The 27,167-nt window shown below is 41.8% G+C and overlaps 1 protein-coding gene across 1 annotated transcript; it reads right to left on the reverse strand.

The window, feature by feature from the left end:
• Positions 1-302: 302 nt before the first annotated feature.
• Positions 303-25,626, reverse strand: LOC306846678 (ventral anterior homeobox 2-like; the record flags this gene model as incomplete). The annotated part of the gene is made up of 3 exons (XM_079380224.1): positions 303-785; positions 20,240-20,427; positions 25,377-25,626. The coding sequence occupies 3 exons, from the start codon at positions 25,624-25,626 to the stop codon at positions 303-305; spliced, it is 921 nt and encodes a 306-aa protein (XP_079236350.1).
• Between the last annotated feature and the right edge of the window lie 1,541 nt (positions 25,627-27,167).

A 27,167-nucleotide genomic window follows, 5' to 3' on the forward strand; every position in this document is an offset into this window, starting at 1 on the left:
TTACAGCGTTTCCATCGTTCACAAAGAATAAGTTCCTCACCACACAAGTAATGCAAAAATGGAAGGAAACCTGTGGACTATGAAATTCACTGAACACAGCGATGCTTAATTACAGGCTTCGTCCCAAACGCTCACCTCCACTGGAACGATGGAATACGACTGACCTCGGTTTGGTTGTAGGCACTAGCGCAAGAGAGGCTGTCTTTCAATCTCTTTTTGTTAGTTTGCGAACCTTCCAGTTGTTCACGGCACAGGTGAGACCCCTGAGACAGGTAGAAGGGACCAGTCGGTTGGGAACGTTTTTAGGAAACCGTCTTCTTCCCATTTAACTCTCCGTCCTTCTTCTCTATCCTCATGTAGGGCTCAAACGCTGAGGATCCGCACCCGTATCCCGATGGCAGATCGTGATGGGTGCTGCCCAGGAGAGGCATGGTAAAGCATAGGGAGGGCGGTGGGACGCCGAGGCGCGGCGAGGTGCCGCCTAAAGAAGACAGCGACAGTCCGAACGTCCCACCCGCCGCTGCCCCGGGAGGCGTGGTGCTGCTACTCACCCCAGAGGAAGTGGATACGGACGGGCTGCCCAGGAGCGAGCCATTGCCCGTGTGCGAGTGAGCCAGCAGCGGGTTGGGTGGAGGTGCAGGCACAGACAGAAGACGCCCCTGTTCAAGCAGCCGCAGGATGTTGCATGTGGCGAGCGATTCGGAAGTGGATGATGACCGTTTGTCAGTGTCCTTGGTCTGGTCCTTCTTCTGTTTGGTGCGGCGGTTTTGAAACCACACTTTCACCTGCCAAACGAGAGCAAAAGTTGTAAGAGAAATTAATAGACAAATGCATCTCTTGGTTATAACTAGAAGAATAACAACGTGCAGTAAATGGTAAAATGATAATACATTTGAACAATATGATAACAAATACCAGTTTGCAACATTGAGTGCCAAAATGCACTGTTTTGTACAGGTAATATAACTGGAAACAAATGGCACCAGAAGCCTCATGCATTCATGGTAAAAAAAAATGGTCATGTCTGCTTTTAAGTTAAAAACTACTAAGGTGGATACAGTGACTTTGGGTCCAAAAATGTATTTGGTCACTTAGGACACAAAAATGAGTCAAAAATGACTCAAAGCAGCTTGGGAAATCTTTGGAATAGGAAAATAACTGTTAACATTGCAAAAGTAAGCAATTATGAAACATGTCTACAGCACGTATTGTATGAATGAAGTGTCACTGTATGTGTCAAGTTTAATTTTTAGGTTAGGTGTTTGGACAAACATGCCTTAGCAAGCACCACTGATTACCACAAAAATAGAGTTTGTCTGTTCAGCAACATTGACACATGGGAGGCTTCTCCTTATGGCTTCCTGATAAGGAAAGATCAATGAAGCATTATTCAAAAGTGCGCTGAACTCTGCATGTCCTTGTCCTGCATGTTTAATTGATACAGTGCTGCTTTATTGCAGAGGGTATTCTGGAGTCGACGACGGGTCGAGATCAAGCTCTACTTGTAAACATAGAGAAAATCAGGCCTATGAAAAATGCATTTCATCCTGACCGGGTTTTTGCCCGTCACATGCTGCTTTGTCCCACCCTGGGGACCATAAAGGAGGAGACGGCACCATTTTCGACTGAACATATGCACAGACGCATCAACACATAAGCTCTCAGAAATGCACATTCACACTCATTTTCTCACTCTTAATGTTTAGGGCTCTAGAACATGGGATGATTGAAGTTTCGATCCCATTGAGCAGAGCTCAATGTCTGCTCTATGAGACACTTTTGACGATTTTCTCCGTCCACAAGAAAAAAGGACTTTAGTTCCCTTCCAGGAACTTCGAGCTGCGTCGAAACGCATATGGGAACGCCTTCAGCGTGACCAGGCTCTGAATATGATGTGTAATCAGTCAAACAAGGGCGAGGCGTCACGGGCGGGGTGACGTCACGACCAGGAAGCATATAAGCACGTGCGGCGGAGCCGGCTTCAGCTTTTTGTCAATCAGCGAAGCGCTCTGTGTGTGTCAGTCTTATTTACTGTTGTTTGTCCTAGTTTTAAGTGGAAAGCATTCAGTATCATGCCAAAGCCAAGGGCAAGCTCAGGGGTGAAGCTTTCAGACCACGTTTTGAGTCGTGTGTGCATCCTTGCCCTCGCTATATCACGAGCGAGGACACACACGATTTTTGCGTGGTCTGCCTGGGTGCGGAGCACGCAGAATCGGTCTCCGCACCCGGAGGGCTCTCTTCGAGAAGGGAGCCTTCGCGAGCTCCCCACGCGGTGCCGGTCCCGCTGCTGCCGAGGCAGAGCGGCGGTGCACTCGTGGGGCTCGCAGGCTGATCTGGCTGGCGAGTGTGAGACGGGCATGTCCTTATCTCCTCCGGTATCCGCCAGATCTAGCGCCCCGTCTCTCGGTGTGGAAGCTGTCTCTTCCCCCGAGACGAGGGCTCAATGCTTCGCCTCTCTTCCTCTGAGGAGGTTGATGTTCACGAGGTTTCGCCGCCTCTGTCACCCCAATATGATATAACTATGAGCTTTGTAAGCTGCAGTGTTTGCACAAGCATAAAATGAATAAAGCCGGTCCCGCTTCTGCCTTTAAATCAGAGAGAAAAAAAGGCAGAGTGGCGGCTGCGCTCGCGGGGCTTGCAGAGAGAAAAAAAAGAGAAAAAGGCTGATCTGGCTGGCGAGAGTCAGACGGGCATGTCCCTATCTCCTCCCGCGCCTGATCTGGCGCCCCGTCTCTCAGTTCGGAAGCGGTCTCTTCTCTTCCCCCGAGACGAGGGCTTGACGCTGCGTCCTCCGAGGAGGTTGATGTGACGAGCGTTGACGAGGTTTCGCCGCCTCTCTCGCCCCAGAGAGCTACTTCTACACAGGAGCCTTCCGTTTTCCCCGATCTCCTCACCGAGGTGTCGAGATCGCGGGTGAAATCTTTTCGTCCCGGCCATTCGTTCCCGCGGGAACTGAAAGAGCACGGGTATGCGGCGATGCCGCGGGTTGAACAGACGCTTGCGAGCTATCTGTCTCCCTCTACGGCATCGCCTTTGAAGGCTCCTGCTCTGCTTACAACATCTTTGGTGGGCAGAGGGTATGCGCGCTCTCTAAACTCAAGTGGCTGCTGGGCGGGCGCAGCCTCCTCTGCATACCAGCTCCTCGCGCAAAAGGTCCTGACAGGCGAGCCCCAGGACCGCGGAGGGCGACCCCTACTGGGGTGGAGTGGCTTGCACCGCGGCACTCGGTGACCACTTCACCTCGGTGCCCTCCAGGGACTTGTCTGCTGACCCTGCCGCTGTTCCAGGGCACAGCCGGTCCCAGCGAGTATATTTCTCAGGTTTGTCCGCCCGGTAGCGCGGAGCCGAGAAACTCGCCTCAGCCGCCAGATTACGTGTCTCATTCCGGTGCGCCGCATCGAGACAGCGGTCTGGCCGCTTCTCTGAACCCAGAGGTCAGTCTCGAGAGACTGATTCCCTTAGAAGATCATTGAGCAGCGAGCTGCCGAATGTGTCTCTTTGGGTCCTGCCTTGCAGGGTCTGGTTCGTTCAGAGGTCCTGACGGGTGAGCCCCAGGACTACGGAGGACGACCCCTACTGGGGTAAAGCGGCTTACACCGCGACACACAGTGACCGTCTCCCCTCGGTGCCCTCCAGGGACTTGTCTGCTGACCCTGCCGCTGTTCCAGGGCACAGCCGGTCCCAGCGAGTATATTTCTCAGGAATGTGTCTCCTTGGGTCCTGCAGACCGTAGCGAGAGGCTATCGTATTCAGTTCGGCGGGCCACCCCCGCCGTTCTGCGGGGTTGTTATGACTGCGGTCCGCCCTGGGCAGGCTCTGGTTTTGGAACAGGAAGTTGGTACTCTGCTGAGGAAGGAAGCCATCGAGTTGGTTCCTCCTCACGAGACCCAGTCCGGTTTCTACAGCCGGTACTTCATTGTTCCGAAGAAGGATGGAGGGCTGAGGCCCATACTGGATCTTCGTCTACTGAACCGCTCAGTCAGAAAGCTGAAGTTCAGGATGCTTACTATCAAGCAGGTCGTGACTCAAATCAGGTCCGAGGACTGGTTTGTCACGATAGATCTCAAAGACGCATATTTCCATGTTTCCATCCTTCCTTCTCACAGGAAGTTCCTGAGGTTCGCCTTTGGGGGCAAAGCGTACCAATATCGGGTTCTTCCCTTCGGCGAGAAGGCCAGTCACTCACTGTCAAGCAGTTTCAGAGACTGCTGGGGCTCATGGCAGCTGCGTCCAGCGTGATACCTTCTGGCCTGCTGTACAGGAGACCCCTACAGTGGTGGCTCAAGACCAAGGGGGTCTCCCTGAGGGGAAACTCACTCCGCGCTGTCAAAGTGTCATGCCGTTGTGTCCGTGCCTTCGACATGTGGAGGAATCCTTGGTTCTTGTCCCAGGGCCCGGTGTTGGGAGCTCCTTGTCGCCGTGTCTCGCTAGCGACGGACGCTTCCCTCACCGGTTGGGGCGCGGTCATGAGTGGCCACCCTGCCCGCGGTCTGTGGAGAAGTTGCCACCTGACGTGGCATATCAATCGGCTAGAGATGTTAGCGGTGTTCCGTGCACTCAAGCACTTCCTCCCAGACCTGAGAGATCACGTGCTGGTGCGCACCGACAGCACGGCAGTGGTCTCTTACATCAACCACCAAGGAGGTCTGCGGTCGCGCCCCTTGTACAAGCTGGCACACCAGATCCTTGTGTGGTCCTAGGGCAAGCTCTTATCTCTGAGAGCTATGCACATACCTGGGCATCTCAATGTGGGAGCAGACATCCTGTCGAGGCAGGAGCTGAGGCCCGGGGAATGGAGGCTTCACCCCGAGGTGGTGAAGCAGATTTGGGGTATTTTCGGCCAGGCCCAGGTGGACCTCTTTGCGACTCAAGAGTCAGCATAATGTCTTCTCTGGTTCTCGCTGACCCCTCCAGCTCCTCTGGGACTGGACGCTATGGTACAAACGTGGCCGAGGCTCCGTCTGTACGCCTTCCCCCCGATCGCTCTGCTCCCTGGAGTTCTGGCGAGATTGCGCCGGGACGAGGTCAGTCTACTGTTAGTAGCACCGTTCTGGCCGGGCCGAGTATGGTTCTCGGACCTGATATCTCTCCTCGACGGCACTCCGTGGGAAGTGCCCGTCAGGAGGGAGCTCCTCTCACAGGCCGGGGGCACCGAGGTGCACCCTCGCCCGGAGTGATGGAAGCTGTTGGTGTGACCCCCGAGGGGGCACAGCTCATAGCTTCCGGTCTGTCAACCGAGGTTGTCGAGACCATCCTCCAATCCAGAGCTCCCTCTACGAGGAAACTGTACGCCTTGAAGTGGAGGCTCTTCACTTCTTGGTGCGGGGACCGCCAGCTCGACCCAGTCAACTGCCCCGTTGGTGCAGTACTGGAGTTCCTGCAGGCCCGTTTCTCCGCAGGGGTAACCCATTACACTGTTAAGGTCTACGTGGCAGCATACCACGCCCTTACCGGTGGCCAGTCAGTGGGTAGACACCCCCTGGTTACACGTTTCCTCCGCGGTGCGTTGAGGCTGAGGCCTCCGGTACGATCTCGTCCCTACGTGGGATCTGGCTGTGGTTCTGGAGGCTCTGTGCAATGCACCTTTCGAGCCCATTCAGGAGATAACTGAGAGACTCCTCACTATCAAGACCGTTTTCTTATTAGCTATCACCTCTCTGAGGAGGGTGAGTGACCTTCAGGCCCTGACTACGGCCTCTATTCACTTTGCGCCCGGTTCGGCGAAAGTATTCCTCTACCCCCACGTGGGGTATGTTCCGAAGGTCCCATCGGTCGTTCCACAGCCGGTCGTACTGCAGGCCTTCTGTCCTCCTCCCTTCGGGGAGCCAGACCAGGAGAAGCACAACCGTATGTGTCCAGTGCGAGCACTAGACGCATACATCCACAGGTCCTCCCTGTGGAGAAAATCGGACCAGCTGCCCGTGTGCTATGGTCCGCCTAAGAGGGGTCTTCCTGCTACGAAGCCCTCCTCTTTGTAGGTGGATTGTGGGTGCCATGGCTTTGGCATACGAGGCCTCTGAGCTCCCCCCGCCGGTGGGAGTCAGAGCACACTCAACCCGAGGTGTGGCGGCCTCCAAGGCCTTCTGGGCAGGTGTTCCATGCAGGACATCTGCAACGCAGCTGGGTGGTCCACGCCCCTGACTTTCGTTAGGTTCTATGACCTCGACATCCGAGCCACTCCCGGCTCCTCTGTCCTTTCGTCCTGACACCAGGCAGGGACTTGTCTGTCTGGCGGCGTTGGTATCTCGTTCCCATATGCGTTTCGACGCAGCTCGAAGTTCCTGGAAGGGAACGTCTCAGGTTACGTATGTAACCATGGTTCCCTGAAGGGAACGAGACGCTGCGTCGCGTTGCCACACTTCCGGCATCCCTGCCAGCGCTTGCTTCATGACTTGAAGCTGAAGCCGGCTCCGCCGCACGTGCTTATATGCTTCCTGGTCGTGACGTCACCCCGCCCGTGACGCCTCGCCCTTGTTTGACTGATTACACATCATATTCAGAGCCTGGTCACGCTGAAGGCGTTCCCATATGCATTTCGACGCAGCGTCTCGTTCCCTTCAGGGAACCATGGTTACATAGGTAACCTGAGATGTTTTGCTGCAAGTGTTTTAGACAAAACTAGTGTCATCTGTGCCATACTTGATGCTTGAGGCAATGTAAAACCTGTTTTACTTCTGTTATGTATTTTACAGTGAAATATGTGTGAGGAGATTCACCAAGAAAACCCTAAGATGTGACTTCACTTCACTATACATTAGGGCTTAAATGGATTTTAAAAAGGGGTTGAAGCACAACTAGCAACCATTAGTTGAAACTAAAGAGGCCTTGGTGACATTACATTTAGTAGTGTTAGAGCAATAGCAAGCAGCAGAATGATTTCTGACACTGAACTGAATGATATTGTGACACTGAAGACTGGAGTAATGATGTTTAAAATTCAGCTTTGTGTCACAGGAATAAATTACATTTCAAAATATATTCAAAAAGTTATTTTAGATTTCAATACTTCAAATTTGACAAAAGGACTAAAAATATAAAAAAAACCTCAGCTTTACTGAAAATAAATAAATTATATATATATATATATATATATATATATATATATATATATATATATATATATATATATATATATATATATGAAGAGTTCATTTGCAAAAGCAGATGAAAAATGAAAAATCATGGTTTTTCATTATGCATTCCAGTTAATCTCAATCAAACTGTAGTTGCAGTTGCAGTTTTGATTAAATTAAAAAATAACTAAAAAATACAGCTAACTAGCACAATAAAAACATGATAACATAATAAAAAATACATGATTTTTGAAAATTAAAAAAAAAAACCTGGAGTTATCTGTTTTTGCAAATACACTCTTTTATATATATATGTGTATATATATAGTTAAACTCTACTCATAAACATAAGAAGGTTGTTTCACTGTTTCAAGGATATTTAAAGTCCATCACACAGTTTCAGTCCCTCTCATGGGTACAAACTGATATCTATCCATGATAGATGGATGGAAAGGGATAGCTTGATGATAAGATGGTGGATAGATAGATAGATAGATAGATAGATAGATAGATAGATAGATAGATAGATAGATAGATAGATAGATAGATAGATAGATAGATAGATAGATAGATAGATAGATAGATAGATAGATAGATAGATAGATAGATAGATAGATATTTGTCAATTCTGAATTTTGCACAACCCTAAACACATTGAAAATCCAAAGAAATGAACTAATTCTAGGATATAAAAAGAGTGAGATGCTCGAGCACCTGACTGTCTGCTGATCTTTTTGACACCTTTATTGACCCCCTCCAGAAGTTACATGGCCCGCTAGCTGCCCTCTTGATCCCACACATGTGATAACGCTGTTCAGCGCAATAAGGCATTCTGGTTATTCGGTGACCCCTCTGTGACCTCTCTTCTTTAAAGAGCTTGTAGGTCAATAATCTCGTGCATCTTTCCTGAGGGATATTTGATTTAGCCGAGGCCTGAGTTGGTGTCTTTAGAAACTCTCTTGGTGCACATGCCACAACATATGGTTTGATATGAACACACTTGTGCTGTTATGTCCGGTCAGATGTTGTACACACATTCTGTAACATGCAGCTCACCTGTATTGCGGAAGGGAAAAGCAGGGGAAAAAAGACCAGTGTTGCATGCATGCATATGCAAATATAAAATTATTTCTTCCTATTCTTATTGCCTGATGATCATCCTACCCAATTACACCTGCTTACCCAATTTTCCTCACTCTTGTTCCTAGTTTTACCGAAGCACATGTTTGCACAGGTTCAGCCAGCGGTCAACCCTGTCTTACCGATGACTGGTAGATAGAGCTCTATAATCCTCCTTACAGCAAAAACATTTGGACTATTATTAGTTCCCTTCCCCCAGGGCTACTGGATGACGCAGCCCATGTGCATATTGATTGGGCAATTAGGCTTACAGTGTGTGGGCAGATACCAAGAAATGGTGTCCTCCCATTGGATTAAAAGGCATCCCTGCTGATCCACAGCGCCTCTAGTGGTCGACATTCAACAGCACAGTCTCATAGAGATCTCCACTTTGATGATGCATTTCCACCTTCAGTATTTTTTTATATATTTAAATGATTTTAAATTATTTAATGTACATTTATATATTAATATAACAATATTGCTATTTGTTTTTGTTATTAATTTATATAAAATGCATCTAAAACTATGCCTTGTTATATTAACATAATATTGTTATTCATTTATATTTTAAATATTTAATTTATATTTAAACACTATACACTGTTTAATTAATATAATAATATTGTTATTCATATATATCTTAATTTTAAAATTTCTTGCATATTTAAAACACTATACATTGTTATTTGGATATAATATTGTTATATTAATAAAAGGAAAAGAAAAAAATCAACTTCTTGATTTCTAATACAGATGCTGAAGGAGTGACTGTAAATATCTTTTTTTCCCGCAGTCATAATTCATCTCTGTTTTGTACCTCGTTTTAGTCAGTGTTCAGATCTGGGACCCTTAAAGCAGAGTTAAGTGTAGTAGTTTTCTGTTCTCTCTGATCCTATCAGATAATTGTATTACAATCTGGCTGAAGAATGACAAACTGCAGATTTAGATGCAAACACCACCCTTCAATCTCATCAACTTTTGACCAGTGCATGCTGGTTAAAGTTAGGGATGTGCGCTACGACTAATTTGACTGTCGTTTAAACGGAAGTTTTGTATCTGACTAGTCGACTAGTCTAAAAACTAGAAACACCCAAAAAATGGCAAAAGAAAAAAAATGCAGTGTGTCTATATAACAGGCTACACTTGAAATACTTAAATCTTTGAATCACACAGTCAAATCCCTCAATTAATTCTGCTAAAAATAGGTCATGATTATGCCATATGCTTGCCTCGCGTTATCATAATTTAATATTAGGCGGTCGATAAACAGAAAAAAAGAAAGAGCATACACTCAACATAAACCGGTGCATAGCTTATTTATTCAGATCGGCTGGAGCAATGCAGAAATGGAAAATCAATCAATAGACTGACAGAATTCTTCATTTTCATATAAAGTTAGCCAACATATTAAAACAACAGTAAAAAAAAAATAGGAACGTTTATCAAGGAATAGCATTAAAATGGCTTTTAAAAATGTACTTCATGTTGGCTATATTGTCTAAAAACAAAAGAATGCTAGTTTTACTTACTCGGAGCATGCGTATTTGTTCAGTGAATTTAACACCTTAACGTGGTCTGGCGAAAGACTGGACTAGACTATTCTGCACTTGAAAAAAAAAAGTTGCTCGGCAGGAACTGAAGTCACTGGCATGCAGAGAGATAACTAAAAAGCAAGCAGACAGTTTCTAAAAGAGCCTGGAAATCCCGCAGCACCACCGAAGTGGGTCTTCCTTTAGAAGAATAGATCGCGCGGATGGGATCACGGACCGCAGTGATGTATGAAAGATTGACATTTGCAGGCTTTGGCATGTGTGCCTGTATTGAATAAGATTACGCATCGATCCAGTAGAGTTATTGTAAGGCAATTTGACATTACATAGTTTACACAACTTTTCCATCTCCTTCTAATTAAAAAAAATCCCACACCTTGCTGGTCTTTCGCTTGGTTGAGCTCGCCGCAACTGACATGAAGAAAACGCATGAGAGGTCTGAGGTAAAAATGTAGTTTCTGCCCAGATACGCTTTTAAAAATATTTATATATTTAAATATTTTGATATGTATTCTTTTTCAAAAGTTTTATTTTAACTTATTTAAAATGTTTTAAATGTAACGTTAAAATAATGGTAATTTGAATTATAAAATCATCATGTTTTTGTTTTTGTTTTTTTTCTCTCGTGTAATCGACTATTGTTTTCAGTGTGGACTAGAGCTGTACCGTTTAGTCGACTAGACCCGCACATCCCTAGTTAAAGTCCTGACTCATACTTTCTGCTCCTAAAGTTGTTTTCTCACATACGGCTGTCAGCAAAGCAAACTATAAGCTGCAAAATGAAAATGAAATTGACCTAATAACATTGTCCATTCTAAATGCTCAGATTGTCTAAACTGGTGCCTTTCTTTCTTTTCCTCCTCTAGATCTCGTTTCTTCTTTTTGTGCCAGACGTTACATTACTTTACATGCTGTCTGGGTGTAGAAGAGAACAAATTAATGAACAATGAAAGCGTTTGCTAGGTCACCAGATCAGTGGCGGATGTACAGCAAGACATGATTATCTGTGAGTAAAAAGCAGCCAGAAGTTCTGTCTGTCTGTCTATATTTCACAGATATAAGGATGTTATAGGTTTTTCCTTCTAAAACCCTTGCTTCAATCACTTCCTATTTATTCATAGCTTACACAATCTTTCATCCATTAAATCCATGGCTTTCTCAAACATGAATCGAAAGCAATGAAAGAATGGTACAATGTGTTAAGCAAAGCCCAGAGATCTTGGGAATAAAGACCACACAGCGGAGCCACCAGTCGTTACATTTAAGTGCATAATATTCAGACAAATAAAAGCCACATTCAGTTCGTAAACGTTCATCTATACGTTCTTAGGTGTTTTAATGATATCAAACACAAATACATCAAATGCATTCTCTGAATTGGCTACACAGTTAAAGTAATTACTCATTGGTCGTTCTCCTGTGTAAATAGAAAATAAAAAGTTTTCACATTGTCACATATATATAAAAAATAGAAAAATGGTATTTTTATATCATAAGCTTTGTGTGTGGGTTTGAGTATGTCTGCTCATTGTGCTTTGCAACAACATGCTAAATAATTTCATATGTGGCACGTAAGTGTCTTTCTGTCCTTGACAGAGATAGTGTCACGAGTCCGGGCCCTGCGCTTCTCCCTGTCGCCACCAGAGGTCACCATCTCCCTTCCTCCCGGACTCACCTCACCTAGTCACATACACCTGCTTAACCACACACACCTGTACACTTCACACTCCCACCTGCTTAACCACACACACCTGTACACTTCACACTCCCAGCTGTTCTCCATTTTGCACAGACTATATAGTCTCCCCTCTCCCACCACTCTGCCTGGGTTCGTTAATTGTTATTTGTCATTGTAATGTTTCTAGTGTTTGCTCTGGGCTGGGATACACGCACCTCATTGCCGTTTTTGTATCCCAGTCCTTTTCTGTTTTGTTTTGTGCCGTGTTGGCCTTTTTGTTTTGATTAAAGAGCCTTACCTGCACTTGGACCCTGACCTCATCTTTCCACGGTGCTTTTCACAGCGTCCCGTGACAGAACGAACCCAGCAAAGATGGGTCCAGCAGGGAGGTTCCTCCACATCCGCCAGGGAGACCGGAGCATGGAGGATTATGCCAGGGACTTTATTAGAGGAGCTCGTCAGTCGGCGACGGAGAAGACCTGCCTCATGGTCTTCTTCTGGGGAGGCCTGGCTGAGCCCTTCAAGTCCCTGGTACCATACTGGGACCCCGGGGAGTCGCTGGAGGACTACATTAGCCTGGCTCTGTAGGTGAGCGGCTCAGCCTTCAGGTTGGAGTTAGCTGCGGAGCCCGTTCACAGTTCTCCCGAGGCGGCAATCCGGGGGACGGCGGCGGCCGCGCCCAGTGCCTCGCGCCCGCTTCCTGAGCGTCCTGTTCTGATGAGCAGCGTGCGGGAACCCTCGCTGATGTCAGTGCGAGCGGCGTTGGCCGCTCACGTTCCTCCCGAGACAGCTGTGCTCGCTCACGTTCCTCCCGAGGCGATGGTGTTCGCTCACGAAGCCCTCGAGAGAGCGGTGTTCGCTCACGAGGCTCCCGAGACAGCGGTGCCCGCCCACGTTCCTCCCGAGAGAGCGGTGTTCGCTCACGAAGCCCCCGAGAGAGCGGTGTTCGCTCACGAGGCTCTCGAGACAGCTGTGCTTGCTCACGTTCCTCCCGAGACAGCTGTGCTCGCTCACGAAGCTCCCGAGGCGATGGTGACCGCTCACATTCCTCCCGAGAGAGCGGTGTTCGCTCACGTTCCTCCCGAGACAGCTGTGCTCCCTCACGAAGCCCCGAGAGAGCGGTGTTCGCTCACGAGGCTCCCGAGACAGCTGTGCTCGCTCCCGTTCCTCCGGAGACAGCTGTGTTCCCTCACAAAGCCCCTGAGAGAGCGGTGTTCGCTCACGAAGCCCCCGAGAGAGCGGTGTTCGCTCACGAAGCCCCCGAGAGAGCGGTGTTCGCTCCCGAGGCCGTGGAGCTCACTTCATGCCTTCTCGAAGCGGCGGTGTCCGCTCACAGTTCCCTTGAGGCGGAGGGGTCCGCTGATGTTCCCCACCCTGATGTGCCCCCCGAAGCGGTGGAGCCCACCATTGCCCACTCCAGGGTGGCAGCTCCACAGACACCGCTGTGGTGGCCGCTGGTTCTGCCCTGGGTCTCCATCCCGCCGGCGCTGCCTCAAAGCCTAGGTTCCCTTCCACTACACGGGCCTGGCCCGCCATCCCTCCCCCTGTTCCACCTCCCTCTGGACTTTTGGGGGGTTCTGTGGAACGTCTGGAAGCCGTTCCTTGAAGGAGGGGTCATGTCACGAGTCCGGGCCCTGCGCTTCTCCCTGTCGCCACCAGAGGTCACCATCTCCCTTCCTCCCGGACTCACCTCACCTAGTCACATACACCTGCTTAACCACACACACCTGTACACTTCACACTCCCACCTGCTTACCCACACACACCTGTACACTTCACACTCCCAGCTGTTCTCCATTTGGCACAGACTATATAGTCTCCCCTCTCCCACCACTCTGCCTGGGTTCGTTAATTGTTATTTGTCATTGTAATGTTTCTAGTGTTTGCTCTGGGCTGGGATACACGCACCTCATTGCCGTTTTTGTATCCCAGTCCTTTTCTGTTTTGTTTTGTGCCGTGTTGGCCTTTTTGTTTTGATTAAAGAGCCTTACCTGCACTTGGACCCTGACCTCATCTTTCCACGGTGCTTTTCACAGCGTCCCGTGACAGATAGTTGTTTAGAAAGACAAAGAATCAAAAGATTGCAAGGCTTTTGCTTGTTTGACACAAAACCAGTAAAGAAGGTATGGCCAGTGTTGAAGTCAATATCATCAACCCACTTTAAATAAATTAACATATTTCTAAATGAAACAGGAAGTTGGATATTTTGGGACCAATCGACCCAAAACATTACTGTAAACCCGAATTTATTGGCATATTCTTAAAAATAAAGCTTCCATTAGGGGGTTTCACAGCAATGCATTAGAAGAACCATTTTCGTTTGAAAAACATTCTAGAAATCTGTAGAACCTTTTGTGGAATGGAAAGATTCCATGTATGTTAAAGGGTCTTCAAAGAACCATAGACACCAATAAACAACCTTTATTTTAAAGAGTGTAAAGACAAACACAAAAAAGTGAAACGGGATGTTTCTTCACCTAAAATATAACTGTAAACTCCAATTTCAAGGTAAAGAGAAACACAAAAGGCTCAAGAGTGAAAGATCAACTAACAAAATAAAAATGACAAAAATGGTGTTCTTGTAACTTTGTGTGTATGAGTTCCCGTCTGTGTGTAGTGCTTTGTGGCAACATGCTACTGGCTGTATTGATAAAAAGCACACACTGACTCGCTCAAGGCTTTCAGAACTGCCAATTTAATTCTATTAAGGCTTATCACCGCGAGGACCTGTGAATTCAGGAACATTCAGATTTAATGTTTGCCAGTTTTGCCACATCAACCTCACCCCAAAACCCAAATATTTATTCCATCAAACATATTTGCCGCCTGAAACTTGCTGCGAGAACCTTATAAATCATAATCTGACTGTTGCCTTTCATCAAAGGGTCCAGGTTGAAGTCAAACCCTGCGTTCTGCTTATGTACATTAAGGTCACACTCAGAAGAGACTCATTGTGCTCAAATAGAGAAACGCTGAGGTGAACTGTCACTCACTCGGCTAATAAAAAGCTCTCACTTCAATAAACACAAGGAAACAAAGTGCTGCACAAATCCTGTTTATTTCCTTATGCTTTAAGCAATCAGGTCAGGATACCACAGTTCAAGCTGTTCTTGTTCTTCAATTTATTTTTCCACGAGCCTCTATTTTGTGGTCTCTCATTCAGTGATGCCAAGCCATCAAAGCACAATTTAAATAAGGTTAACTGTTGAACTAAACCTAAAATCTATCTATCTATCTATCTATCTATCTATCTATCTATCTATCTATCTATCTATCTATCTATCTATCTATCTATCTATCTATCTATCTATCTATCTATCTATCTATCTGTCTGTCTGTCTGTCATCTGACTATCTATCTATCTATCTATCTATCTATCTATCTATCTATCTATCTATCTATCTATCTATCTATCTATCTATCTGTCTGTCTGTCTGTCTGTCTGTCTGTCTGTCTGTCTGTCTGTCTGTCTGTCTGTCTATCATCTGACTCTATCTATCTATCTATCTATCTATCTATCTATCTATCTGTCTGTCTGTCTGTCTGTCTGTCTGTCTGTCTATCATCTGACTCTATCTATCTATCTATCTATCTATCTATCTATCTATCTATCTATCTATCTATCTATCTATCTATCTATCTATCTATCTATCTATCTATCTATCTATCTGTCTGTCTGTCTGTCTATCATCTGACTCTATCTATCTATCTATCTATCTATCTATCTATCTATCTATCTATCTATCTATCTATCTATCTATCTATGTATCTATCTATCTATCTGTCTATCTATCTGTCTGTCTGTCTGTCTGTCTGTCTAATGAATTATTGTGAGAAAAATATGTCTTACTATGGCTACTTCTCATTAATGTTATATTTATTTCTTTGAAATAAATTGCTCAATCTCATGCCTTATCGTTAAATTCGATCACATTTGAAGATAAGTTAAAGCTCTATTCACTACTTTCACAAGACTGACCACCTTCTTAATTCTCATTAAATCTTCATGAGAGAACGAAATCAATTCTGCGTTGTATGATAGAGGTTGGACTTAATTATTCCTTTCTAATTAAAACCTGACTAGTCTTTCATCACTAGTATCAGCTATACAAAACAAGTCCAAAACTCGGGAGCGCGCGACAACATATTTATCAGCACAATAATAAATAATTAGTAGGCTACTGTTATTAGTAGGTATGTTGAGCTAAATGGATTTCGATAATAATATTGGAATAAATTATTGAATAGTGTAAAGTCTTTCAATAATATATTTTACCCGCGTAGAAACATAGAAAAACCTACAGATGCCATAAAAAATTGCGCATTAATTAAAATAATAATAATAATAATAATTTCTATAGACACGTGATTATCCAAAGGCTTAAACCACTGCGTGTGCATAACTGTAGACTCATTGGGTTAGGTTAGGTGAGGTTAGCTCAATCATGTGTTATTTTGCTTTCATGCATTATATTGCATCAATAGATAGATAGCCTATATATTTACATAAATATTGCAGTGGAATAAACTGAAATGGACATATTTTTCCAATCGCATTTTGCACATGTCGAAATGGAAGCTGCTGCACCAAGAACATTTGTATGAGCATAAATGAATATGAATAAGTATAAGCACTCGATCTGTGTTATATATGTAAATTTTAAAAGCCATTTCATTCAAGTGAAAATCTCTTTCTTTCTTTTTGTATTGAACATGATTTATTGTCTCCAAAGCCATAATTTTTCTTTTCACTTTGGTGACCAGCTGGTTCACAGTTTTATAGATACAACGGATATGATTGCAGAAAAAATATATAAGCTGTTTATATTTTTATTTAAGCTGTTTACTTTTTGAAGTTCAATTAAAACTTAATTAAAGCAGAATATACAGATTTTTTTTTTCTAATAATGAATTCTTATACTGCGTCTTTTTATTCATAAATTGGATTCTTCACATTTAAATGAAGATTGCGCCTTAAAACATTTGACACGATTTAAAGACCGTGAGTTCTTCAGACCAGCACACGTGATTTTCAGGAAATTTATTTTAGTTTTAATTTCAGTGCAGAAAAATATAGCTGAATATTAGTGCTCACAAGAAGTCTAAGGATTATACGATTATTTCTTTCTGTAGCCTACTTTTTCGAGAGCCAGTAAAATGCACTGTCCAAAGCTGACTGAAGTTCTTGATTAATTTCATTAATTGCATTCAGTTTTTATTTGACGTATATCGTATTCATTTTTATTATTAATATTATTATTATTATTCATCAAGATTAGGCTAATGCTTATCTAATTATTTATATTGCGTTTTTCACTATTTTAATTACCTAGTTAATTTTGAATGGTCCTGCAGTGTGGGGGAAAAATATGATTTAAATACAAATATTTCACGTAATGGAATCTTAATTAATATGAGCTTAAAAAACCCTGACAGGGCTGGACAGTGCGAGCATTTCACTCGCATTTGCGACTAAAAATAGATGTTTGCGAACTGGAAAATGTATTTAGGAGCATAAGTGCGAATACAAAACAAAATACAAAACAGCCTAACTTATACAGTAGCCTATAACAAACGTATTAATTTATTCTGTTTATTTATGGAAAAATTGCGATGCAGCCTCGTATGATTACTTTAGAACTTTAAAAAGGCAACGGTTTCATTTAAATGAGCACAGATGAGAAGAAAAGCGGAGCGAGTTAAAGTGAAGACGCGCTGAATGACGCACATTCGCCACTAGAGGGCGCTGCCGTTACCCCGGTAACCCAGTAAACAAATCAGCTGCGCTACTTTCCTAAAACTGTGTAAATAATGTTTCACACTCACAGTCATTTAGATATTTATATTCGCTTTAGTCTTCACAATAGCATCAAATAATTCTTACTTAAAGACTTAAATTAATGAGCTATTTATTTTCAAACATTTTTTCTAACCTAAAACATGGCCCATCCACTGATCTATAATAGAGAACAGTGGGCCTATCTATATATCAACGACTGATTCGTTATTATTGTTCAGTAACACAAGTTCCATTAGTTAACATGAAAAAAACAATGACTGCATTTATTAATAATGCTATCTTAATTTCAACTTTTAATAATACATTATAAAATCAAAAGTTGTCTTAATATAATTCAATGGAGCTAACATTAACTAACATAGTTGTATTTTTCATTAATCAACATTAACAAAGAATATTAACTACTGCAACAATTAGCTATTGCACATTTTTAGTTAATGTTAACCTGCTTTAACTAATGTTAACAAATGCGACCTTACTTACCTATTGTTCTTTCGTTCATTTGAACAATCTTTTGCACTCTAATCTTGAAACACTTGTTTACTTGATATTTTTATGTATTTTTTATAAAAGTCTTTTAGTAAATTGTCTTTAATAAAGTTATTTAACCTGTTAGGAGGACAACACTTTTTTTCACTTAGAAATTATATATTGTGATTTAAAAACAAAAACATATACCGTGACAAAAGCTTCGATGATTATTGTGAAAATTTTATACGACACAGTTTAATAGGATTATAACTAATTACATAATTAGCCTATTAAATAGTGTCTGAAGTAAAATTATTAAAAAACCTTGTGTACTTTCTGTATTCTGATAAATTAAATAATTGTGCTTGTAAATGTCTCTTTGTATCCCCTTATTAAGCTAAAACACCTAATTTGAAAAATTTGCATTGCGCCCCTAAATGTTTTTAATGCGCTCCTAAATTTTTTGACTTAGGAGCACATGTGCTCCTTGGGGAAAAAGTAAGCGTCAAGCCCTGCCTGAATGTTTAGTTTTAGATGCTCTAGCAAGTCTCACAGTCTTCAGACATAGGCTATTTCAAGTCAAATACCATTGTGTACTCGTCCAAAACTCAGAGAGCACTCCTATTTGTTGTAAGCGTAATTCTATGTGTGTATGGAAATATAGCATAATTTTTTACAATTTACACTTATAATTGCAGCTGACATCAGTACAGCGCCCCTAGCGTTGCAACCAAACTACATTTAAACTAATAAGATAATTTACATTGATGTTTTTTTTTTTTTAGGAAAACAGATTTAAGTGGACAGTATGCCGCTATGCAGAGCTACAAGAATCTGAAACAGGTGTATTATTAATTTATTAATTCGTTTTATTTATTCCTGAATTTCTAATTGGGTAACAGTGTTTTATTTGGATCAGATTAAAGCAAAATATAAGAGACGAGTAAGAGGCAAGGTTTGAAAACATGACTGCAAACATTAAATATGGCTCCATTAACCTTTTAAAATTGGTTTGTTTTAATAAACCCTTGCAGGTGCCAGAAATGTGATGAAACCATTGTTTGAATCAAACAACTGCGTATTTACATTGCATTGAATCATCTTTTTCAAATGCAACTTTATGGCGATCTAAGACCCGTGGACTGTGCAGATAATATGCTAAAATTGCTTTGAAATTACTACATCATTGTCTGCTATTTATAAAAAATACAGCATTAAACCAAAATTGAGTGTTTTGAAAATTGAGCTCTGAAGCAATCATGTCCACATAATACCGTGCCTCTGAACACGATTCGGTGTGATTTATGGGATATTCTCTGTGTCTATTTTGAAAACACGAGTCTGGTAAAGTTAGCCCCACCAATAGTAACGGATTTGTCCATTAATCGGATGAATTTTATAGTTGTTATTCGTTTTTTTTAATCACTTGGATGATACCTAAATCAAACTTCTAAGGAAACAAAATATTTTAAATTCCGACAACTTTAAAAAGACAATAAATCTGAAGATGCAGTGCATGAATAAGGACTGGACAACTGGGGCCCCCGTTTTTTTCTTCTCCTTCTTCAAGTCTGAATAAAGAAATGCTCCTCCCACTAACGCCCACTGTGCGAATACTAATTATGAGTATTGTGTTTATAACAATGGAGGCTGACATGCAGCATTTGCAGACAGGAGATTGGCAACTCTAGCGCTCCATTTGACGTCTACACGTTACATTTTTGCCAGTTTGCTATACCATCTGACCAACCATTGACTGCTTTGACAAAACAGTTATTTATTTATCCATCCGTCCGTCCATTCGTTCTTTAATTGTTTTATTTATTTACTTATTTCAGATCGATAAATTCACATTTTCCTATTCAAAGACATGGTAAACGAAAACATGTCGTTTTTATATTAGGTTTGTTGGGATATGAATAACTAACTATTATTTTTTTTAATTTATTTATTACAAATCTTTGTGTTAAAACGTTAAATTTGCATTTAATGGGCTATTTAGTTGGCTATTTATTGTATTTGTATTATCAGTGAGGATATTAGAAACGATTTATTTAGTTTTATAACCTAGTAAATATGTCTTGTTGTAAATACACTTAAAAATCATTGAACAATATAGGCAGTCACTAAATGAAATGTTTAGGTATTTTGCTGGACTAAAAAAAAATATGCATATCTGAGGTAGGCTAAATACTTATTTTTGACACTGCACTACAGTTAATCTGATCGATCTAATCTCCTTTACCGCGCTATACAACACAGTACAATAAAAATCAAACACTTGAAAAATCGAAGAAATAACTTCGACGTCATCAGAACATATCACATGAAGAGGAATTCTGGAGAATTTACAGACACAATCAAATTGCAAACAGAAATGTAATCAATATGATCTTAAAAATAGCCTAATAATAATAATAATAATAAGTACCAACCATGCAACAAAAATATTTTATAGTCAATTAAAATATATATTTAGCCTATTGCATTGAAAAGCAGCATCTCATTCATTATCATGTCTAACAAGCATGAATGCGTTTGGTACCTGAGTTTCTGACAGATTGAGCTGTCTGGCGAGCTCCGTGCGCTCGCGTCCGACCACATACTGGCATCGCTGGAACTCGAGCTCCAGCCGGTAGAGCTGCTCTGCCGTGAACGAGGTCCGCGCGCGCTTCGGCCGGTCGAGATCCAGGCCTTTTGGCAGAACAATCTCCCGAATAGTGCCCTTGGCGTCTGTTTAGCACACAAATGCATTACACGATTTACCATTTGTTTTGAAATAAGCTCATTCTATTACATTATTAGGAGTAGGAAAAAAACCTGATTGATTAGATTGAGATATGACAATAAGAGTGTGTACATGTACTTTAGATCATTTTGCATCAGTAAAAAAAACAAAAAAACAATGTGTACATATTGTCAGTTAAACAGACTATGAATTTAGCTCAATATAAAGATGCGTATTGTTTACGATTTCTAAAGACGTTTGATTATTGATAGTGCGAGCTAGGAATTATTAGTTTAGTGGCCTAATTGTTGAAAATTTGGCCACTGAGTAGTTTAATCGAGATTTGATTTTGTTTCACCATTACAGTATGCGAAATCTATATAGTACACAACACAAGTTTCAAAATAAGTTGCCAAAGAGGAGCTTTAAACTCCAGTATCCTGTCATTTTCCTTAACTGAGATCTGCTTAAGTTGTGTTTAGTAGAAAACTCTCCAGAGGGGAGCACGCTTTTGGTCGAATTACAACATTTGTGTTCCTGTTCATCCAGGTAGACCAAAGCAGCATAACAAGAATGTACATGTTGTAGTTTTCAGTCACTTGAAGATTATTTTTTGTCAACATGAAATATAATTATCAACACAGTAAAACATCATTTTATTGATATCACGAATGACATTATGTTAAACACCATTATACAATATCTGTAACCAAGATATGTATTGGCTAATACATTTTAATGCATTAATGAATTTAATGTATTAACATTAATCAAATGTAATAAATGGTTTGTTGTAAAAATGCAAATTTTTTATTGAGCATTATATTTTTGATCTAAACAATTAATTTTCCTGTCACTTTCAAAATAAATATACAAGCAGTTTTGAGTCTTTGTGCTCAGTGAACAGGTCAAAAGTATTGATTAATTTCAATGTATAGTTATTGAATTATGTACACAATTCTTCCCAGCATTGGCAGTTCTTATTCCACATTTTCCCAGAAACCAAACATAAATATATTATTGACAGATAATAAACAGAAATTAATATATTTAACTCATTTTAAACTAGCCTTTGAAACTGAATATTACAAATACACTGCAATTTTAATATAGTGACAAAAGACAAGATGGTGCCGCTGATGGCAGCTATTGTGCAGTGCTCTTCAGTGTTTGCACTGTTTTTGTTTGTTATTCCTGTTTTTTGTTTTTCAAATACGATCAGTTTTACCAGGGATGACCTGCTGAACATTCAGCAGAACACACCACAAAATCTTTTACCGTATTTTGATTTTTCGGACGTTTTGCTGGACATTGTAGTTGGCGGTGCCCTAGCTCTGGTCAAACACTACAGGAGGCGCAGAAGGGGCTAGCTTCCATCTGGCGAATCTCCGCTCTCTACCCAACAAAACGGACAAACTCCTTCTGCTCTCCCGGACAAATAAGGATTTTTCTAACTTGTGCAAAGTCCCCTCATGCTTCAAACGCTCCACCATCATCCCCGTCCTAAAGAAACCCAAAATTACTGGACTTAATGACTACAGACCTGTGGCCCTAACGTCTGTAGCCATGAAGTCATTTGAAAAACTGGTTTTGGCTTATCTGAAGGACATCACCGGACCCTTACTGGACCCCCTGCAGTTTGCCTACAGAGCAAACAGGTCTGTGGATGATGCAGTCAACATGGGACTGCACTTCATCCTGCAGCATCTGGACAGACCAGGGACTTATGTGAGGATCCTGTTTGTGGACTTCAGCTCCGCTTTTAACACCATCATCACGGACACCCTTCAAAATAAACTAACTCAACTCTCCATCCCCACCTCCGTCTGTCAGTGGATCAACAGCTTCCTGACAGACAGACAGCAGTTAGTAAAGCTTGGTAAATTCACATCCAGCACTCGAACCATCAGCACTGGAGCTCCTCAGGGCTGCGTACTCTCCCCACTGCTCTTCTCCCTCTACACCAACGACTGCACATCTAAAGACCTCTCTGTCAAGCTCCTGAAGTTTGCAGATGACACCACACTGATCGGCCTCATCCAGGACCGTGACGAGTCTGCTTACAGACAGGAGGTTAAGGAGCTGGCTGTCTGGTGCAGTCTCAACAACCTGGAGCTCAACACGCTCAAAACTGTGGAGATGATAGTGGACTTCAGGAGAAACCCCCCTGCCCCCCCAATCACCATCATGAACAGCACTGTGACTGCAGTGGAGTCATTCAGATTCCTGGGCACTACAGTTTCTCAGGACCTGAAGTGGGATATTCACATTGACTCCATTGTCAGGAAGGCCCAGCAGAGGTTGTACTTTCTTCGCCAGCTGAGGAAGTTCAACCTGCCACAGCAGCTGCTGAAACAGTTCTACTCTGCCATCATTGAATCCATCCTCTGCACTTCAATAACTGTCTGGTTCAGCTCAGCTACCAAATCTGACCTCAGAAGACTTCGGAGGGTAGTCCGGACTGTTGAGCGAATCATTGGTACAACCCTCCCCACTCTCCAAGAACTGTACTCATCCAGAGTGAGAAAAAGGGCAGGTAAAATCACTCTGGACCCCTCACACCCAGCACACCCCCTCTTTGAACTGTTATCGTCTGGTCGACGCTACAGAGCTCTGAGCACCAGAACGACCAGACACAGGAACAGTTTCTTCCCTCAGGCAATCCACCTCATGAACCCTCAACAATAAACGTGGAACACACAACTAATACATACATTCACCACACTCACTTATTTTATTTTTATTTTCTCATTTCTAATTTGCACATACTTGACCTGTACATACATAGTTGTCTATATTATATATTGTGTTTTTGCTGCTTCGTACATTGCCTTTTTGGATATTTATATATTATTATTTTATTATCTGTGTCCTGTGATGTTACTGTCTTTCTATTGCACTGTGGAGCTTCTGTCACTACAACAAATTCCTTGTATGATATTAGAAAACATTTATTAGTAGATAAAAGTAAAGAAATACTAAGCTTGTGTCTCAAACAAAATGTGCACTATTTGGGGGGGGGGTGCTTTGGGGAAATAAAGTCATATTGCAGTGAGTCATATCTGTCAGGTTGTGACTACAAGAATATACTATTGTAGCTTTGCTGATTTTTTTCAGAACTTCAAAAATGGTAACCGTTAAATCATATTAATGTAATATGTTATTAGAACGGGTTTAATTAGCTCTATGTGTTAAAATGATGTGGTAAAGTATTAATATTTAACAAGACGTTATGTACACCTATAGCTCCCCTGATGTCTGCCTGGCAACCAAGCTCAGTGTGTTATAATCACACTTGGTTGAACTGTAATATCACAATACGATAATGGTATTTGCTGATATGAAGAGGTAAAATGTTAATGGCTAACCCTTCTTTAATTGCTTTTTCCTCTTGGTTTCAAATCAACGCAAGCCTTTGGGTCTATGACACAGATCTGCTGACCTTTCAGTGACCCCGGTTCTCTCAAGGACTCAATCGTCAGCTTTAACAACAAATAGTGGCACAGGGGATTGTGGACTAACTGCACTAAAACCACTCAGATCGCCTACAGCTCGTCCAATCATACCCCAAATACTAGCTCGGCTATTCACTGCCACTATTGCAGGAGTGCTCGGACAGTTTGTGTGCATTGAATTTCATAAACCATTAAAGCGCATTTAAATGAAAAGCCTGGGTATTTTAGAGCATGTGAAATATTATAATTAAGCAAGCATTTTCCTGTTGTATATATTACAACAAAATAAAACTCTCAAAATAGTTATATTGAAAATATATAAATGCTTTGTATAGTATCATAAGCATTGCTATGCAAATACTAATTCGGCCAAAAGTTGTCATTTTAAAATGTAACATTCGTTACCAGTTAAATGGTGCAAACAATTCAGATGCTAGTCAAATATTTAGTGCATTGATATCTGTATTATTATAGAAATATTAATGTCGTTTTTATTTTCAATTTTTGGCTAAATTTTGGCTCGTGTTTTCCTCTTGTTTTGAAGAACTGAACTGGGAACGCGGAAAATATGCATATAAATGAACTGTAATTTAAATTTTGATATATCACGAGGTGAATGGCTTACACCTCCTGATCGTAAATACCCTGTAATATCACAAGAAATTATTTTTTAACCACGCATTCCCTAAATTATGACTTTAAAAAATGGTATTTGCAGGGACCTTATTTTTTACTTTTTGTTCTAACAGTTATTCCCTTTTCTCAATTTTATAATGTGTTTACAAAGACTTTACTTCTGTAAATAAAGAGCGTTCTGCTAAAGAAGTAATATGGATTGTGTTTTTTTTTGTTTGTTTTTTTAAAATAACCTACATTTAGAAGTGGGCTACGTTTTTAGATATTTTTTTCGATTCGATTATGCGTAATGTTTGCATGTTTATGTTGTTGTTTTAACTTTCTTAAACACTAACATTTAATGACACACACAAAATAAGCTCAACACTCATTTTTGATGGTTGTAATTTGTATGACATGAAATACAGAATCCCTTTCATAAATTGCAAATAATATTAAAAAGACACGTCTCGAAAACACTTATTTATATATTTATTCAGATATTGTTTATAAATTGCAACTATGCTATTTTAAAAATGTGTAAAGTGTCATATATTGATGATTTTTGTTAAATGTGTTTAATGAGCATCATTTTACGATTTTGGAGCATCTACAATTTTATGCATACATAGTGTTTGTCATAAAATATCGTGAAATACTCTCAGATATTTGTGGTGTGCATATTATAATCACGACCACTAGTTACAAGAACAAACTACACTAAACGAAGCAGAACATTTCGTGTAAAATGAAAGGGAGTCTGTTTGAGAAATTAGTAAATTATTTTTGTTTTTTATTGAATTTTTAAATCAAATAGTTAATGATTCATTATTACTAAGAGTTGATTTTTAGCTCCAGCACATATACGATATTCGCTCGCTCACCTCTGACCAGAATCCTTCGGCAATAGTCCGGATCGACTCCTAAAAGTTTATCGTGTCCATCCTCGCTAGATGAAGTCGGTGTGGATGCAGAAGTCCCCGGTGTGTCGGTAGAACTCTGCACAGGTGACCGGTTTCCCACTTCCGTCCGGCTTTGGGAGTCTCTGCCGCGGTCACGGCACAACGGATTGGATCCACAGTGGTTTCGGTCCTCGGCGAGTCCATCGCCCATACTCGTGGCTTGATCAAACATCTAATAATTTAACTGTTTTGTGCGTTCACTTAGGTATCTTGAGCTGTTTCTGAGCTTGAATAAATAGTCAGCGTACGTTTTTTCCCCCTGTCAGAAATAGGGAGATTATTCCCAGCAAAACATCAAACACCAGCCACAGACTCCAGCGACGGAACCGTGTTTGTGCCCAAATATTTTCAAATTGCATGTTCCGGCATCGGGCGTCCATGCAGGAGGAGATCTCTAAAGAAGGGAAGGCGGGTTGAGGTGGAGGGGGCCCTGTGGGCAAGTGGAAGGGCCCTCTTCAGCTATAGGATCGCGCTCAACCCAAAATGCCTTCAGCATATATGCGCTGGGTTTCAAGACCGAGGCACTGGGAGGCGCTTCACTGCTTAACCACGGAGAAGTAATTCCACACAACAAACATGGATCCGAGCAGCACAAACTTCCCCTTTTATGACTTAGGATAGTGGATTTACTCGTTGTCTGCACTGGGTGTGTTTTACAGAAGCTCTGGAGAAAGAGTCAGCGGATTTCTTCGGGAGGAGGGGGACCAATTCAGGAGTATCCTGAGTATTAAAATACAAATGTGTGTGCATAATGTGGGTGTGATTGGAATATCTTGAACACAATCTGAAGGCTGCGGCCGTCATATTAACATATAATTTCCAGAGTATAGTATGCATTTGTTACGTTGGCTGACAGAAGCGACGTCACTTCCGGACTGTAATCCATCAATCTATTGGTAAACAAACGAGTAAAAGCACGAGGTAGTTTAAACGCCTTTTGGCGTTCAGCGAAATAAACAATCCCCGTTGTCTTTAGACTTTGTATTTGTTTCGCTCGGTAAGTGTAATTAATTACAATTAAGATAGAGGTCACCTTTTCATATCCGTTTAGTTTATTAAATTGCGCTTTCGTAATAACGTCGAATGTGAACGGATGCGTGTGATTAAACAGTAAAACTATTAAAACACGAAACGATTATTTTATCGTTTTAAAAGTCTTTTTAACTAAATCTAAAAGTAGAAGAAACAATTAGTGTGTTTATTAATTAAGCGTAGATGAATAAACTATTCAATAATCGCTTTCGAACTAAACAAATTAAGAAAAAGTTTTGTAATAGCATAACGTTTGCCCATTTTCTCATTGCTTTGACACTGTTGTTTAATTATTTACGTTTTTAGACTCGGTATTGATAAATGCTCAGCCAGCTTCAGCACAACCTTTGAATTTGCATCACAAGGGTTATAATTGATAGATGGTTAAGGGGTTCGGGTTGTAAGATAGGCTATTGTACACATTCTGTAGGTTATTGTGTAAATATGAAGGAGAGGTTTATTTGTGTTTACCTCACGGTGCACGAACCACAGGTGTTCATCTCATCATTGAACCGCTGCCATAATACACAACACCAACATTACAATCTTTTATCTGAGCTCGCAATCCCATTACAGAGGCCGCAACGGCATAATTGCAGTTTTGCCACTTTCAGCAGTGTTTATCATTCAGTGCCGAAATGGCTCATTATTGAATTCAGCTGCTCAGCACAGATTAAACCG

The sequence above is a fragment of the Barbus barbus genome (assembly GCF_936440315.1).
Source record: "Barbus barbus genome assembly, chromosome: 1".
Lineage (NCBI taxonomy): Eukaryota > Metazoa > Chordata > Actinopteri > Cypriniformes > Cyprinidae > Barbus > Barbus barbus.